Genomic DNA, 18,625 nt, shown 5'->3' on the forward strand with positions numbered 1-18,625 from the left:
AGTCAATAACTGCAAATCTCTTAATTCCGCTTTATTTAGGTTTTATTTCTGAGGGAGCCCACACGCGGGCGGTACCATCGGCGCGGGGGTCGACGGGGGAGGCGGGGGGGGCGCGTGCGGGGCTCCGCCCCGCCCCGCGTCCCCCCCCCGCCTCCCCCGTCGACCTATCCCCCCTCCCTCGCTGATGGTAGAGTCCACGGCGGGAAACCGCGCTCCCGCCTCACACAATGTGCGCGCAGTTCGCGGCGCGGCCGCCGGCGGCGCTGCAGCGCCCGCCCGCCCTCCCCGCGGAGGTGCCCGGATGTGGCCGCGCCGGAAGAGAAGCGCGTCCTCCTCAGGGCCCGCCATCTTGTGCGGCAGCGAGCAGGGCGCGGGGGGCCCCGGTAGCATCCGCGCAGGATCCCGCCGACGGGGGCCCATCATGCCCGGACACCTGCAGGAGGGCTTCGGGTGCGTCGTCACCAACCGCTTCGATCAAGCTCTTCGATGACGAGTCCGAACCCCTTCGAGGTGCTGCGCGCGGCGGAGAGCCGGAGGAAGGAGAGCGGCGGCGGCGGCGGCGGGAAGCCAAGCGGGCGGCGGGGCCGCGGCCCGGCGGGCGCCCAGAGCGGCTCCTCGGGTGGGGCTGGCGGCGCAGGCCAGGCGGGCGGCGGCGCGGGCAGTGCGGCCAAGCAGCTGCGCAGGGAGTCGCAGAAGGAGCGCAAGAACCCGCTGCCGCCCTTCGCCGGCGGGGACCGCCGGGAGGATGGCGGGGGCCAGCCCGGAGCGCCGCTGCGGAAGGAGGGTGAGCGGGCCGGGGGGTCGGCGGGGAGGGGGCGGCCCGGCCCGCACAAAGGGGGCCCGGGCAAGGCCGAGCCGCACGTGGGGCCGTGCATGGCGGAGGCCGCCCGGGGCGCCGCGGGGCCGGTGGCGGCGGCCCCGGGCTCGCCCGGCCCCACGTGTCCCGCGGCTCGGCCCGCGCAAAATGGAGTCGGGCGTGCGGGGCGCCCGGAGCTGCCTCGGTGCCGGCGGGAGGGAGAGGAGTAACGCGAAATAGGAAAGCCTGGCAGTGAAGAGAATCGTGGAGTGGTTCGTGTGGGAATAGAGCTTAAAGCCCACCTCGTTCCGTCCCCTGGCATGGGACACTTTCCACTGTCCCAGGCTGCTCCAAGCCCCAATGTCCAGCCTGGCCTTGGACACTGCCAGGGATCCAGGGGCAGCCACAGCTGCTCTGGGCACCCTGTGCCAGGGTCTCCCCACCTTCACAGCCAAGAATTCTTTCCCGATATCCCATCTAAACCATCACAAGGAATCCTGGAATGGTTTTGGTTGGAAGGGCCTTTTCGTTCTCCCCCTGCCATGGGCAGGGACACCTTCCACTAGACCAGGTTGCTCCAAGCCCCGTCCAGCCTCGTGTCCTGAACTTGACTCGTGTTTCAGGTGGTCCGATGGATTTGACAGGATGCCTGGAAGTTCCTGGGCTTTCCAAAATCCGTTTGGGTAATTTTCTAGTGAATAGCGTTGATAGCAATATTTTTGTTTTCATATATATTTAAATAATAGCTTGTATGAATTCTTAGTTTCTGTAAATTTCTAAGACATCCTACGTAGAAAACTTTGGAAAAAAGAAATCCAAGTATAAATAGATTAAAGGAACATGCTCTGCAAATTAGTAGGCCACGGTCCCACATGGATAGGGAGGGATGGATGTGGGCACATGGCGTCCCGTGCAGGCAGCTCCACCGCGCCCAAACTTGGGCGCTCGGCAGGTGGGTCACAACTCGGGTTAAAAGGAATCCTTGAAAAGCATCAATGTGTGGTGACAGCAGATTACGTGGGAGCAAGGGAATAACAGGTTAACTGCAATTTAAACAAGCTTTTCAGAGAGCACGATGCTAAGTGAAAGCGTCTTAATACTTCAGCATTTATGTTACAAAGTGATTCTGATTCTCCACTGTGTTTTATGTAATATATTACTTGTTTTGGAAAGCGAGTCTTACCAATGTTACTTGAAAACACCTCGTGAGAAGACAGATTTAGGAACTATGTTACAAATACTCTTTGCTTATGGATCTGTTGCTCTTTAACGCTCGGGAGTGTTTCCTGTGTGAGGGATGCAATGATTTGTCCGGAGTCTCAATTCCTTTAACCAGTGTCCTCTGGAAACCTTAGCCAGGTGCGGGATTCCGGTGCTGTCCCCCGCGAGGTACACCTGGGGACATGGCAGTGTCTTTGGCACCGCAGGAGGGGTTTGGGCAGGGCTGGCAGCCCCTCTTCACCTTCTGCTTTTTGCATCTTGTTTTCAACAGCAGTGTGAAAAATAAGTATTTTCGTGGTTTGTTGTGGTAGTGAAACAGAGAAAGTCGGGGCTGCTGTTGTAGCAGTGTCGTAAACAAAGTCAGTTTCCAATTTGAAAATGTCTATTTTTGTGCGTGGCTGTTCTTGCAGTTCTGGCATCATAAAGGTGCTCGATGCCAGGGTTTGTTTCCTGTGTGAATGTATTTTAAGCTATTCCACTACTCCGTAAAGCTGCAAGTGATTTGCCTGCTGAATTAACAGTTCAAAGCTTGGTGATGCTGAGAAATAACTGGTATTTTGGGTTAGGCTTCAGCAGGAACCGAGTTTGTCTGAGTTCAGGGCGTTTAACTCGAAATTCAAAAGCCGTGGCTGTTCCATTCCAGTTCTGCAGCATGCCTGCTCCTCTCCCTGCTTCACCTCCTCACATGGAATGCCTGTCCTCATTGGAGAGCCCTTTTCCAAGTGCAGGCTGCTGAGTTTAACCCCTTGTTTCCTCAGGGAGTCGGGAACACTTAGGGAGCTAGGTATGCCATGCAAACTTCATGTTAAATACAGCTTGTAAGGTGAGAGAGACATTGTTCATCTGGGTGTGTTGGCTTGGATATCATTACAACTGCAACTTCTGTAGCCCCACCCAAATTTGACATTGCTTGCTAGGCAGGAACTTGGTTCTTCAAAAAAATGTAAAAATCAGCTTTGAATTTAAAAGCTGGCTCCTTAATTCTGGAGCCAGTGTTTTGGCAAGAAAATGATATAACAAAGTAGCAATGTGTTTGTCCTGATCTTTTAAAAAAGAGTAAGCAAGGCCTTTCACATGAGTGGAAAAGAAAACTGTGTTAGATCCTTCAGAGGGCTTGGTAAAGAAGAGAATGCCCACGGGAGGTTTTTATTTGCAATAAAAACCCTTTTAGGGGGCCTAGGCAGGGAGGAAGAATGCTGGGCAGCTCGGTGGCACTGTGGAGTCTTAAGCTATTTTGAGAAGTGCACAAGAAGGAGAATCTTTGTCAGGGAATGTGTGTTGGATTGGGAGGATCTGTGTGGATCCCAGTTAGTCACTGACCTGTACGTGCAGGTGGCACCTGTCTGGTACAGCTGGTGGTACTGCTGCCCAGAAGAGTTTCCAAGGACAGAATCACAGGATCATTTAGGTCGGAAAACACCTCCAAGATCATGGAGTGCAACTGTTAGAACAGCACAGGATGACTGTTTTAGGGAGCACAGGACTGTCTTAGGGCCAGTGAGGTGATGCTCGCTTCCTTTGTGTGTTTTTCAAATAAAACCCACTTGTTTTACCTGAAAAGCACCTTTCAGAGAAAAAAAAAATGTAATAAAATCTTGCTTACCTTGATTCTTGTTTGAAAGCTGACCCTGTTATTTCAGCAGGGGTTACTAAACTTTTCAGTCAAACACAATTTGAAATCCTGGGTAGAAATGTGGCTGGGAAGAGTCAGGTGAAGGTGCAGTTGCTCAGGTTCTGCAGAAGTAAAACTTTTATTCCCGCTTGTTTCCCTGGGGGGTCGGTATCTGTCCCGGAGCACTCCACATTCCGTTGATGTGTCTGGCCTGATGTTTCAGGGATAAGGAGGATTGGCAGGAGGCCTGATCAGCAGCAGCAGCAACAGCAGCAGGGGGAAGGCAAACCCATCGACAGGAGACCCGAGCGACGACCTCCCCGCGAGCGCCGCTTCGAGAAACCCGCCGAGGAGAAGGGCGAGGGAGGAGAGTTCTCTGTGGATAAGTAAGAGTTTTGTCTTGGTGATAAACAGCTTTCCTAGCTTTGGCAGGACAGGGCTGTCCTGCCTTCTGCTGCTCAGGTAAAAGAGCTGATTGAATCAAGATTAAATTCGTGTCGTGCAGACCATAACACTTCCCTTTTCCATGGTTTTGTTTGCAAACTTAACTCAAGTTTTAGGCTGAGAGTGGTCTACATGAACAGGTTCATGGGTGTAACTGAAATTATGGCTTAAATCAAGATATTCACCATAATTCTGTACATCTATAGCAGATAACTCAGGAAAGGAACCCAAGCATAGCTGCAGGATGAGATTTGTTTGCTGTTACAGCTGTGGCTTTAATCTGCCCAGCTGACTTAAAGCCAGCAAAAGTTTGTCCACGTAGGTGTTTCCTTCTTGCAGCCTTGGCTACAATGGCTTCAGACCTGGAAGTGGTGAAGCCATCGTAGATCTACGTGAGATTTAAAGTGTCTTACGTGTTGTGAAGCAGCCAGAATTCAAGTAATGTTCAAATATTAAAGCTTTAGTAGCCAAAGTTAAGATCCTTTTAAAAGTACGTTGGATAAAAGTGAGTTTAGTTGAAGTTTTGGCATCAGTTAATTTCATAACACAATACAAACACTAAATTTTGGAATTAATGCCAGAAGATGCAAACAAACAACAATCCTGAGCATTTGTTTCTGGATTCTAAAATCATGGAACCACAGAATGGTTTGGGTTGGAATGGACCTTAAACGTGGTCTGGTTCCAACCCATACCATGGGCCGGGACACCTTCTACCAAACCAGATTGCTCCCAGCCCGTCCAGCCTGGCCTTGGACTCTTCCAGGGGTTGGGGAGTGACTTTTCTGCAGTTAGAGCCTGAACCCAGCTACAAACGAATTATCAAAGGAAAAACAAGTAAATAAAGTTCTCAAAGAAGAAAAGAATGGTGAAACCCACTGTGCATTTTTGGAGGTGAATCACTTGACTCAGCTACTAACAGTAATTATCAAAGGAAAACCAAGTAAACAAAATCCTCAAAGAGGACAAGAACCATGAAATGCTGTCCATTTTTGGAGTGAATCCCTGACCTGTGGCTGTTCTGTGCCAGACCCATCCTGGACCGACCCATGCGTGGACGTGGAGGACTGGGCCGGGGCCGTGGCCGCGGGCGCGGGATGGGCCGAGGAGATGGGTTTGACTCTCGTGGCAAACGGGAATTTGACAGACACAGTGGCAGCGATAGATCGTAAGTCTTTACCTTTTCCTAGTCCTTTTGGCTCTTCTTTACCACTCTGACCCCATTTAAAATTGATCCTTTGAATTTCTGTGTTTGGACACTATAATGTTAACTCAGTTTTGTTAGTTCTGTTTCACATTCACATTTCAGCGGCCTAAAGCACGAGGACAAGCGCGGTGGCAGCGGATCACACAACTGGGGAACCGTCAAAGACGAGCTAACGTTAGTAATCTGTCATTGCTCAGAAAACTATTATGTTAATCAGCCCTAATTATGGCTTTCAGAACACACACATTTAGCTGCCTTTTTGCCTTTGATCTCCATGATTTTTGCCACGCTTCTGCTGAGTTTAAAACCCAAGCGATTTCTTGTAATGTAAGAATAGCTTCGCTGTTCAGCCAGAATTTTGGGGAAGTTTGGGAGGCCTCGTGCTGGTTTTGTAACAATTCTTTGTTAAAATGAAACCGTTCTATTTTTAGTAAATTTTGATCAGGTGTAAGCATGCATGTTGTATTACAAAAATTCAGCTATTCCATTGAAATCTATTTTTAATGCCCAGATCCATTTTGTGTTGGAAGGGACTGCGGGAGCCTTTCAGGAGGGGTGGTAGGAAGCGTTGGGGAAAACCATTAGTTAAGTGAAAAGCATCAAATTTAAAAGGCACAGAGAGCACCAATCCTTGTTGAAACAGTAAATCCACTGTAGATCTTGATTGTTAATCTTATGTAGCTTTAAAGAGGGATGAAGTTGTAAAAAAGCCCCAACTCCCAACGTTATGTAATTGCAGTGAATTGGATCAGTCAGCTGTAACTGAGGAAACGCCAGAGGGAGAGGAGCATCCGCCTGCTGATTCTGAAAATAAGTGAGTACCACCCCTCTCCGTGCTCCTGGGTTGCTTCAGAGGTGCTATTGCATTACCTTTAACCTCTGTTATTTATTTCCACATCTGTTTTGCTGAACTCAGATTATCAGTAGATTATCCACAGTGCTGCTGAATGAGTCCCCTTAAAAACCTCATGTCTGGAAATTGTCTTTAAACCATTCCTTGGTGTCCTGCAGGCTCTTTCAGCTTTATTTATTAGTAATCATTTCTAATACACTTTGGGTTTTGGGATTGCAACTCCAAATTCCAAACCCAAAAGCATCTGTGCTCAGACTAGATAGAAGCACCAAGAAAATGGGACAAAAATGCCAGGGGAAGGCAATTTTTTGAACTTAGTTTTTCAAAACAGCCTTGGAGACCATGTGACTGAGCTGTAGGAAAAAGGTTGTATCTTTCATTCTCCACACAGTTTTCAAAGTTACCTGGATCTCTTCCCATCTCAGTTGGACACTGTTACAGAAGGAGCCAGGGACTGGATGAATGAAAGAGTAACCAGAGAAGCAGAAGGAGCCTTACTGATACTGAGTTGATGTAAAAATACGATACAAATTTATATGGTAGCCTAGTATGACAAAACGTTGTATTGTAAGGAGGAATGGGCTTTACAGTGGATTCAAAAAAAACAGCAAACAGAATTTTGAAATACTTCTTCCTAATGATTCTTAATGTGGTGCTTGCTGTAGCTTGATTCCCTCACTAAAAACTTTATAGAAAAGCAGCTCCACATGGGTAACCTTGTTTGGCTGGTTCGGTGTGGCTCTTTACCCTAAACCCTTTGCAGTAAAATCTTTGCCTTGAACAAAACAAATTCTGATTACATCCCATGTCAAAAATCATGCTCTCCTACACAGTGAGAAAAAGTTGAAATACAGTGATTTTTACTTAAAACCTTTGTTATTGTTCAAAATTAATGGCTGCCAAATGAAGACCTTTGAAATTGAGGCTTTCATGATCTTTTTGCTGCACATACGCAGCACTGGTTTCCTATAAAGCAGAAATTCAGTTGCATAAATACACTGAACAATGACCAGAGGCTTCCAGTGGCTGGAATATGATCTGTTATTGAGCACAGAGGTTGTGTGTTTTACTTAAAAATAGCCTTTGGCACAAGGTAGAGCTGATGTATCTCACAAATAAGGTGTGTGCTGTTATTTTTTCACATTAGCTGGAAGTAAAACTTGTTTGAATAATTGGTTCAAAAAAGGAAGCAAATTAACCAAAGCTGCTTAAATTCTGGGTTTTAAAATACTAAAAAGCTTGAAAACCGTGGGAAGAACAAGTTCTCACTGCCTTGACTTGAATGTGTGTGAGAGATGTATTTCAAAAAGGGGGGGAAGAAGCTCCAAACAAGGCATGACAGAAGTTAGGCTTTCATGTTGGGAAATAAAGCTGACGGTAATGTGGAGATTTGATGGCATGGGTCAGTTTTAATTTTAACGTTTTTCTGTGCTCAGAGGTGGCTGGGTGTAATTTTTTTGGCGCTCTCTCTAAAGGAGATGAATTTTCCTGTAGTGAAATTGAATGTTTTATATTTTCACCTCTTAACTGCTAAAGCCTTGACAAACTTTTAATTTATAACCTGGTGCCAGCCAGCAAATGATTTTGAAATTGTATCCAGAGTGTAAATTCTACATTGTGATCATAATCTCCATGAATTCACTGCAGAGAGAATGAGGTTGAAGAAGTTAAGGAAGAAGGCCCCAAGGAAATGACCCTGGATGAGTGGAAAGCCATTCAAAGTAAGGATCGTGCAAAAGTCGAGTTCAACATCCGCAAACCAAACGAGGGAGCTGATGGGCAATGGAAAAAAGGATTTGTGCTCCACAAGTCAAAGAGTGAGGAGGTAAAGTGCCTTTCCATACTTGCAGTGTCCACTTTGTAAAGGTTTTGTTATTGATGAGCAGTTCTTGGATTGGAAGCTCCGTTCTGAGAGATGCCGACCTGCAGCTGGAAGTTTAGAAAGTGGGAATAGCATTTTTTAATTTGAATTTCATTCTTGTTCATTTGAACAACATTCTTTTAGCAGAATTCCATTTCTGCAGTGGCACAAGTGGCCATTCTGACTGTGGTTGGGTTTAGGATCTGAGCCGTGCCCTTAGGTGTGTAAGAATTGCCTCTTGATGAGAATTTTAGGGGAATGTTGTCAAGTTTGCCTTTTAAAAAAGGAAACTTACGTTATTTAGCATCTGTTCTGCAGTACGCGGATTTATGGTGTTGCTGAATGATGTCAGCTTGAAGGAAGACTGGTCCTGCCTCAGAGGCCTTAAACCTAAACTGTGCATCTTAAATTTGTGCCGTGGGTGTCTCCTCACTTAGTGCTGTTACACAGACAAGCTCTTGGGAAGGCAGTTGAAATCCTTTTGTGTGCTCCAGTGACACTCAGCATCGTTGCTGTAGAATTGCTTTAAATTTGTAGTTTCTCATTTCAGGCATTGCATAATGTTAATTATTCTGTTCCAAGAGTGGCAAGGGGTGATGGGCAAGGGAGGGAAGTGCTGAGAGCTCTGTTTTGTAATGCAGGGCTGTGCTGATCTTTAGTTCTAATCTTTGTTTTTAACACTCTGTAATATGTTAAGTGGCTCACTTAAGAGATTGGTGGCTACAACTTTGTATACTGATGGTGCTGAGTCCTTTGAAGTAACTGGATAGTGTGTAATACTCTGCTCTCCTAAAATGTGTTCCTGCTTTTTCACACCTTGCCAGCTTTTATCCTGAGAGCTGGGATATAGTCCAGGGTGGGGGGCACTGCTCAGTTTTCCAGTGAAAATTCCATTTCTGTTCTGATTGAACTCACAATGAGTCTGACTTGGTCACAAATCAGGCTGTTTTTTTGCTGTGTGGGGTAGTTCAGTTCTTGAAATGATTGCATGGCTGTGTTTTCTTCGAGCTGTTCACTGAAGTGTTCATTAAATGTTGCTTTGTCTGGCTTGGGTAGAAAAGGGAATTTGAGTTACATTTAATGTTGCTGTGTACTGAAAAAATGTATTAAACAGAAGTATTTATGTACTTTACCAAGATTTACTAAACTTGTAGTCCTTCAAATTCCCTCAATCCCTCTGAATCAGATTTATTTGACATTTAGTGAGCTCAGGGCAATCTTTTTGAACATATGAGCGTATGTGATGGTAAAGGTGATGATACTTGTGAGTAATTTAGAGGCTAGAAAGACAGACTGTATTTTCCATTTGAAAACTGAAGCAGTTAACTCAGAAAAACCAAGCAAAAAAACAAGAACAAATAAAAGAACCTGAACAAAAACTGTGAATAATCAAATTACTCCTGTGGAAGACCTGACATAATTAGTAGATTGTTCTATTTAAGAGGTTAACTTCAAGTAAACAAGTTGGATATTTTTAGCACCATCACATAAGAAGGTAACAGCCTCTTGCTGCGTAAGCATGAAAGTGAGGTATTAACAAATCTGCCTTTAAATTGAGCTGCTTTTAGCCTGCTTTATTGTACATCCAGCAGATGTGTCTCCCCATCTCCCTTCTTCATTGTTCCCTGATCCCATGGGAAGCAGTGTGGGGATTTTCTCTCAGGATTATAGGAGAATGGCTCTATAATACAGGCGTTAGGAAAGCTTCCACTGCAGCTCCTTTGTGAGCAGCTTTAGAAGGCAAAATGTTTTAAAAACCACCAATCACCTGCTGTTTCCTCTCTTTGTCCTCCTGAATGTACTTATGAGTCAAGAAATTAAGGTTCCTCTGATTCTTACTGGTAGGAAGGGAGATGATGTATGGAAGTTATTTGGTTTATAGGTAAATTCTGATTTTCAGCCTCAGATCTTCTGTACTCTTACGGTTGAAAAACACCGTGTGCCCCAGTAGATCTCTCAGAATTTTGAAGTGGTGTGATGAGCACCTGCATTGCTGTAGCTTGAGAATTCCTTGGAGAATGCCCTAGGAGTCTGGGAAAAGGGAGAATGAGGATCTAGTGCTGCTCATCTGCCTCAGTCTTGGGAAAGAGCTGTCCTCCTTTTCCTCCTGCTTGTCCTCCTCACTGAGGAGTGAAATGCTTGGCCCTGTCTGAGGTCTTTACTCTTTTTCGCATTTATTCTACAGGTACTGATAAAACGAACTCTCAGTTCTGTCTCAGATTCTTGCTGCTTTAATCTGAAATCCAGGGGCATTGGCAGCCCTGGTCCAGTGACCCTCTTCCCAGGATATGGAGTCATGCCATAAAACAGAGATCCTCTTTTTCTCTGCAGCTGGCTTGAGTCTTAATTTCTATGAAAACCAGGAAGGAGTTCTACTGTGGACAGATCTTAAGATTTATTCCAAAAGTGGAATTCAGGATTCCTGGAAAAACTGATACCCAGATCTGTGTAGCTGTTGTGCCTCTTCAAACCTCCTCACTACTCCACTCACTTCCTTAGAGGAGGTAGCAGTGGGAGATTAGGAAATATATTTTGGAAAAGAATAATTCATCTTCTCAAAGTTGGGAGGAATGACTCCTGAATGGAGGCTTTGCAGGAAGATTTCCATGAACAGTGATTCAAACATCCCAGCTCTTCCCATCTCTGTGCCTGACGTGCGGCCGTGCTGGAGACCAGCCTGCATGTGTGGTCTCTGCCCGGGCTTCCAGCAGCTCCTGGGCAGCTTTTTGGTGTCCATCCATCTGAGCTTTTTGGTGTCCATCCATCTGAGCTCTTCGGTGTCCATCTGAGCTTTCTCTTGTCTCCTCACTTGGCACATCCATCCTGTGCCGTCTCTGGACACTTGCACAGCTGCTCCTTCATCCCTCTGCTGCTCCATGTGCTCAGTGCCATCTGTACCCAGCAGTTCATGTGACCTGATTACCTGTTGTTCCTGTATGTAGTTGAGTCTCATTTCTTCCTTTTGTTTTCTCCCTTTGTTCCTTTTGTCACTTTGGCGTGGACACACAACTGTCACCAGACAAAGGCGATGACAGAAATGCAGGGGAGTCTGCTGGATTCAAATGAGGTACTGATCCTTTCTCTCTAACTGGTGATACCTGTGTGTTAACGTGAGCCCCTTCAGCAGGGAACATTTGGATATTAAAAACTCACCAAAATAGAGAATTTTATTGAATATGGAGCTCTTCTGTCCATGCCTGTTGTCTCACTGTGCACCATCCAGCACCTGTCATGGTTTTAGTCCCCTTGTTCCTCATCCTGCTGATTTCAAACCTTACCATAAAAACTTCTATCATGAGTATTTTTCATTGCTGTTCTTCCATCTCTCACTGTCTGCTTTGGCTCTCTTGGTAGTTTGTTCTTAATTTTCAACAGCCTTACCCAAGACCCTTAGGTGCAGCACTGCCTTCAAGAAGTGGTCAGTTATTAAATCAGTACCATTGAGTCACCAATACATAGAAATTTGGTATTTCCAAAGATTGTTCAGGATAAGCAACTTGTTCAGTGTGTCTGACTTATCACCCAAGTGGAAGAGTCTGAGGAGAGCGTCCCAAGTCTTTTGTTGGAGTTTTAAATGAGCTTTCATTACTTTGGATAGAGAAATCATTAGGATACATAGGGAATTTGCAATTTGTTGGTACAGTGGTTACACCAAAGTCAAGTTCTGGAAATACAATGATTTTTGGTAGGCTGTAGTGATTTGTTTTTAAATAAAAGCAGCATAGGGAAGAAAATGCACAGAAATATTGTACAAATCCACTGATCCCACCACTCAGAAAAGGGAATTATCACATGGCTACCAGTAGTTGGAAGTAGAATCTCAATACACTGCAGTGATAAAAACTGCAGATAAAAAGTTAAATCATAAGAAAGGAATTTAAAACGTCTTTAAGGTGTTCTGTAGTGTTTGACTTTTCTCTGAAAACCGTTCAGGCTGAATTCCTAAGTTTGGGAAAGAGATTTCCAAGGGAGGGGTGTACAATTAAATGAATAAAATCAGGAGTGGAGTAGGGACCAGCTGTTATGTGGGATACATCCCAGTGGAATGTGTTGGAAACAAAGCAGCATGGAAGGGGTATTTCTAATTAAACTGGGGATGGAGGGACAGGACAAGGGGGAATGGCTTCCCACTGCCAGAGGGTGGGGATAGATGGGATATTGAGAAGGACCTATGGAATCCCTGACAGCAGCCTTGGCTCCAGACCTCTCCATCCCTTGGCAGCCTTGTGAAGGCTCCACAAATGGTAATTAAAGGGTGTAGGGTTTAGTTGCACAATGTGTTGCCTTTGAAAGTCTGAATGTTGTGTACAGCAGAAAACTAAATTGCAGTTGAGAAGCTTGAGCCTGCACATGGCACTTGTGTAGGAAAACCAGGGAAGTGATGATTGCTGTGCCAGGAGTTGGGGGCTTGGAGGGAAGGAAAATGTTGGATATTGTCTTGTTTGCAAAACATGATCGTTGAGCCTTATAATAGGCAGGTTTTGACATTTTTGGTATTATCCTAAGTGCCAAAAACTGGCTTGCACATGGAAAAAATGCTTGTGTAAAATAGGAGAAGGAATTGCTTTAATAACACCTGGTGGGGTTCAGTGTGTAACTGAAAGTCTCCAAGGTGCTGAATAACAAGTGATGGTGCTTGTAACTCCTGGGAACGTCCCTTGCTCCTCCAGGCTCAGGTTTCCACCAAATGTGCTGGGAACAAACCAGTAAGAGAATATCATGGCAAAGGTGCTGAGATCCACATTTTCCAGTGTCACTGGTGAGACCGGTTCTGTTTTAGCTCCTTCAGTTCCTCGTGTTTGAGCTTTTTGTGCCTCATTTGCTGTTACAGTGAATGCAGGGCAATGAGGGATTCTCATCAGCTCCCTGGTCTTAAGTATTCATCAAGGGCTAAAGCAAATAAAGTGTAAATCCCCAGGGAGCAAAATTAGGATGGGTGACCCAAGTGTGGAAAAAGAACGGAATGGATTCATGGAACCAGGACACAAAATGAGAATTGCTACAACATGAGAGTCTCTGCTGGCTTGGTAATAGTCTGGCCTGGTCTGGGATAAGGACGTGTTGCTCTGATGGAATTTCAGGAGGAATTTCTCCATGGAAAAGGTGGTCAGGCATTGGAAGGGGCTGTCCAGGAGGTTTGGAGTGCCCATCCCTGGAGGTGTCCAGGGAAGGACTGGATGTGGGCTGGTGACAAAGTGGGGATTGGGCACAGGTTGGACTCAATCCTGCTGGAGGGCTTTTCCAACCTCAGTGATTGTGTGAACTCATGAATTATCTTGGAAAGGCAGAATACCTTGGTTTCTGAGAAATTCCAAGTTTCTTGAGTCTCTCCGGGCAGTGGATGATGGGATTGTGTGATCAGAGGCGAGCGGGGGCTGTGGTGGCCAGAGCCCAGCTACAGGTGCACAGAAGGGCTTTTGGGGTGATTTTTCTTGCTGATGAAGAAATCCTCATTCCAGGCTCATGCTGAGGACTCGGTAATGGATCACCACTTCCGCAAGCCCGCCAACGACATCACATCCCAGCTGGAGATCAACTTTGGAGACCTGGGCCGCCCCGGCCGCGGCGGCAGAGGGGGCCGGGGGGGCCGAGGGCGTGGGGGCAGGGCCAGCCGTGGAGGCAGAACTGACAAGGTGAGCACCACCCCAGCTCTCATCCACAGGGAATTCGCTTCATTTGCTGGTGGGATTTTCCTACAGGTTCCTTGTTTCTGGGGGAGATGCTCTGACAACAAACAGCGCGTTCTAAACTCAAGTGAAAATTCTTTTGTGCAAGTTCGTTTTAAACCAGGTTGTTAGGACAGAAGGATGGATGTTTGAGCAGTGTTGTCATCAAACACAAAAAAGGGAGGGTGGATTTTTAAAGAGTGCCTGTCTTTGTGTCTAGACCTGAAAAATGACTTTCCAGTGTGAACAGATCTGAATGTACCGTGAGCTGCCTCAGCTGGTGCCAGAGCAGAACCACAAGTGCTGGGCTGGTTATTTTCAGCCCACAGCCAGGACACTCTGTGTGCATTGTGACCTGGTGGGGGTGAAGGACTGGTTGTACAACTGCATGTCATATCCTGAACCTGAGGAATTCAGATTTTCCAGATGAAAATAGGGCTCTTACTGGTTTTTCTCTAACCTCCAGTAATGTTTTTCTCTTCTTTGGTGCTAAGTTCAAGCACTGTAGTGTAGCTACAGTGAAGATCTGATTTAATATGAATCACTTATTTGGCTTAAAGGTGTCAATCAAATTGTTACAGATTGGAAAATGAGCTCAGTCTGTGTGCTGTGGTTTTCTTCACACAGATTTGCTCATTTTTGTCCCTTTTAGCAGACAAAGACTTCACAGACTTTAGGTTTATTAGCTGGGAAGCTCTCTCCTGACAGCAATACCAGAGTATTTTAAGGAATTGAAGTTCAACAGTGATGGTTTGCTCTGAGTTGATTCACTAATACTCTTCAAGAACGCTGCCATAAAGTAATTCCAAGCTTTCCTGCACCTGATTTTGTGTTGCCTTTGTTTCCTTGCAGTTGGTCAAGGAGTTTGATGTGATCCACACGCCCAACCAGGTGGGTGATCTCTGCATGTGCATTCCCTGGGCTCAGGCACCAAAATTTCCCTCCTTTTTTTGGCTGTTTCTGCTCTTGTGTGCTCAGCAACTGGAGATGCTGAGCCTGCAGCTTAAACCCTGCTATTACTTTTTAATTCTGGTTTGTGGCCTGTGGAGTCTCAGGCAAAGCAGAGGCTCTGCAGCTACAGGTGTTGATGCAACTTTCATCTGAAATACATTTCTTGATAAATTAATATCATGACAGGAAGTTCCACTATCTCGGCTCTCGCCGTTCTTCTCATCCTTATCCTTCATGGCCCAAGTGAAGAGTATCGTGAAATTCCAATTTCTCCACTGGTTTTCAGATGTGGTGCAGAGCCTTTCAGAAAGCTCTGTTGGAAACTACTGAGGAGATTCTTGGCTAATGCATGAATTTTTAGGGCTAAGTTATCACAAAAATTACTTTTATCGACATCTGGTTTCTGAGTGGGAAAAATTAAACTTGAAAATATAATTTGTGCTCCAGACAGGGCCTTTTCTGTAACATTTCAGTTGTGTCCCTCAGTAAGGATTGATGATCCACAGGGAAGGATCTGCCCATGGCAGGAGGTTGGAATTCCATGGCCTTTAAGGTCCTTTCCAACCCAGACCATTCTGAGATCTCTTTAAAAAAGAGAATTGATGTGCAAGTATCAATTTGCCTACAGTTCCTCTCCAGATAGCTTAGATTCAAAAAACAGTATGGAAGGCTTTGTAATCCGTGGGATAAATAAAAAAGCATTGTTTTTGTAGTCATTTCTCCAGCCCCAAAGTGCTGCCACCTCTGCCTCAAGGCAGTAACTCTTGTGATGTTTCTCTTTCAGTCAAGTGCTTCTGCTCCTGATGTAGATGACCCAGAGGCTTTCCCAGCTCTGTCCTAAACTGGATGTCATAAAGCCAACCCTGCCCTGGTCGGGCCTTCCTCTCCGAGGCTTGCATGCTTAAGGATCCTAAAACAACTAAGAAATTGAAAAAAACAAACAAACAAAAAAAAAACAAAAAAAGAGACTGTCATTCATACCATTCACACCTAAAGACTGAATTTTATCTGTTTTGAAAATGAACTTCTCTCGCTACACAGAAGCAACAATATGGTAGTCAAGTTTTGTATTTAGAAATGTAATGGTAGCAGGGATGTTTTCATAATTTTTTCAGAGATTATGCATTCTTCATGGATACTTTTTTGTATTGCTGCTTGAAAATATGCGTTTCCAAACTTGAAATATAGGTGTGAACAGTGTGTACCAGTTAAAAGCTTTCCCTTCATTTGTGTTCTTTTTTTTTAATTCAGGATTTTAGACTTTTCCCCTTCCTCCCCAAACTCCAAACTGGGTTTTAATTATTGCACACTACTTTGGTTTCCTTAATTCCACTTTGGCAGGTTTTTCTCAGCCCATGGAATCTTGGAATATTAATTTGGCAGACTGTTAGTGCTGCATGGAATGAACTCCTGGAGTACTTAAGTTCTAATGCTTCATTTCCAACATGGACAACCAGTCATGTTTTCATCTCTGTTGGGTAGTTTGTTTACACAAAAATCTTTCTAGAAAATTGGAAGCAGATACTTGAAATCAAGATTCAAAGCACATTGGTTTATAGTTCAATACCTGTGTATGGATCCAGCAGTGGGTAACTGGTCTGAAAATCAGGTTTTTAAAATTCCTGTATCCCACCTTTCACTTCCCCTTTGGACCTTTATTCTCTCCTCCTTCCCTTGAACAGAACAAGATGCTTTGTTGGCAAAAAAAAAGTTTTTAAATTACCTTTGCATTTTGTTTGAGAGGATACCGTGAGATTGGGGGAATTCCTGTTGTTGGAGCTGGGATTCCATGAGTTTGGGGTGATTGCTGTCCTTGGAGCTGAGATACCCCAAGATTTGGGGTAATGGCTGTTATTGGAGCTGGGATACCCCAAGATTGGGGTCATTCCTGTTGTGGGAGCTGGGGGAGGGTGGCAGCTGTGGCTCTGGAAGCCCACATGGATTCCAGGTGGTATGTGGGGTTGACAGGCAGGTACAGCAGTACCTGAGGCATTCCCAGCACTGCTCCAGGTGTTCCGAGGAAGGAACTAGGCTGGCTCAGGAGGGAGTTGTGGCTCGTGGCTTCGGACTGGGGCAACGGCAATCTGTGCATGAGACACCAAAAACTCAACCCAAAACCTCAACACTTCACCTCTCCTTCCAAATGCAGCTCTGGCTCAGTGCAGGGCTCAAGGTCTGCTTGGGACATCACCAGTGAATGTTTTTCCAGAGAGTGATTGTAAGAAATTCCTTCTCCCCCATCAAAATTCACCACAGGTTTAATTTCATCCCTATGTATCCCTTTAATACATAAAAAGAGTTGAGGGAATGACTTAATAAAGAGGATTTCATAGGGGTTTTATCAGCATTTATTAGGAGAATAGGAACAAATCTCTCATTTTATTTCATGTTTCCCTCTTTGGCCAGCTTAGAACATATTTGTAGTTCCTTAGGTAGGTAGAAAACTAAAGGTAACGCCCTATTTTTGTAAAGACTGTACAGGACAGGCAGTAAGTGTTGGAGACCTTGGAATATGGAATACCAGCCTGCTCAGCTGTGGTGTTAGTAGCTGGCTTTGCTTTTCCTGAGCTGTTTTCCATGAGAGCTTGTGTTGTGACCCGCTGTGAGTATCATGGATCAGTTCCCTCACCTGGATTTCCAGCCCAGGTAGGAGGAGGAGGCAAAGCTTCCATCAGAGGGGGGGAAAATCTCTTGGTTTATCTCCCCTGACTCTGCTCTCGGTGTGGGGCTGTTGTAGGAACACTGAGTTGTTCCCCTTCCCTCTCCCGTTGTGCTTCAGTGGGATGTGCTGCACTTCCAGCCTTAGGGACACCCTGGATAACACCCCCAACACAAACACTTGGAGCAAAGCTTTCCCTGGAACACAAACCTTCCTTGATCAATCTGTAGTTGCTATTCCAGTTGCCACCCAGGTGATTTTGGGGCCACCCAGGTGATTTTGGGGCCCCACTGGCTGGATTTGCCCAGCACCTTTCCCTTTTCCTGCTGTAGAGCATTCCCAAATAGCACCTGGAGTGATTTTCAACACAGCTTGTACTTAAATTGGTCCTTCTGCTGTTCTGCCAGATGTAAATTTGCCTCTTTCAGTCCATTTGTGTCAAGAACTAAAAACTGTGAACATTTATCTTTAATATTGGTGGGTGTTAACTGAAATAAAGGTTTATTTTCATGCTCTTTTAAAAAAAATGTCCTGAAAACACACGGAAATGAAACCACTTAGGTTCATAGTGGCTCATCTAGGGTCTGTCCCAGGAAGTCCAGCTTGCATTCCCATTCCTAGGATGGACTTTGCCTTGGAAAAGCATCTCCCAAGTAGGTTATTTATGATTAATGAACTTGCTTTTAGTAACGTTTTCTGTCCTCTTGCTTGCTCCTGCTGTCACATCAAATTATTTCTGTCACACCAAATCTAGGGGACTACAACTTTTAAATTCTGATCCATTGGAAAAGATGGGCAGCAGGAAAAGTTGGAAGCACGGAACAAATTGGCTTTGGAATGAACAGTGGCAAGGTTTGAGTGTGGAAATTCATCTCAGAGCTGGAATGCTGGGAGGGAGCGGGGGGGGGTTGATCAGTGCAAGAAAGGACATGGATTCTTCTGGAATGTCAGGAGTCACTGGGAACGTGTGGTGGCAGCAGTTGGAAGAGCTGAGCCCACCCTCACCTGTAACAGCTCTGCCCACGGGGATGGCTTTGCACAGCCACAGCTCTGGTTTAATAAACCCAGCACTGACACCCAGAGGTGGCAATTCCAGCTGTGCCAACCTGCTGCTCTCCCCGAGGCGTGCCAAGGACCACACTGCCCGCCTCTGGCGCTCCTGGGCTGCTCTGTCTCGGCCGGATTCCACACTTGAGGTGTCCCCAGGAAAGCCAAACCTGATACTCCTGCTAGGAAGGGTATCCTGACTGAGGGGAGAACACTTCCTGGGGTGCTCAGGGCCATTACTGGGAGAGTTCAAGTCTGGACATGAAGCCCTACATTTTGATTTAGGTGGAGATTTGCAGAGCGAGGAG

General features: G+C 45.7%; 1 protein-coding gene across 1 annotated transcript; it reads left to right on the forward strand.

The window, feature by feature from the left end:
• Positions 1 to 305: 305 nt before the first annotated feature.
• On the forward strand, positions 306 to 15,829 carry SERBP1 (SERPINE1 mRNA binding protein 1). The gene is given in 11 exon segments (XM_039555743.1): positions 306 to 478; positions 480 to 500; positions 502 to 784; positions 3,853 to 4,015; positions 5,104 to 5,241; positions 5,383 to 5,454; positions 6,020 to 6,094; positions 7,781 to 7,958; positions 13,454 to 13,627; positions 14,513 to 14,551; positions 15,396 to 15,829. Coding segments are annotated over 11 exon segments (1,257 nt in total). The 5' UTR covers positions 306 to 421; the 3' UTR covers positions 15,453 to 15,829.
• The last annotated feature ends 2,796 nt before the right edge of the window (positions 15,830 to 18,625 follow it).

This window comes from Corvus cornix, chromosome 8 (assembly GCF_000738735.6).
Source record: "Corvus cornix cornix isolate S_Up_H32 chromosome 8, ASM73873v5, whole genome shotgun sequence".
NCBI lineage: Eukaryota > Metazoa > Chordata > Aves > Passeriformes > Corvidae > Corvus > Corvus cornix.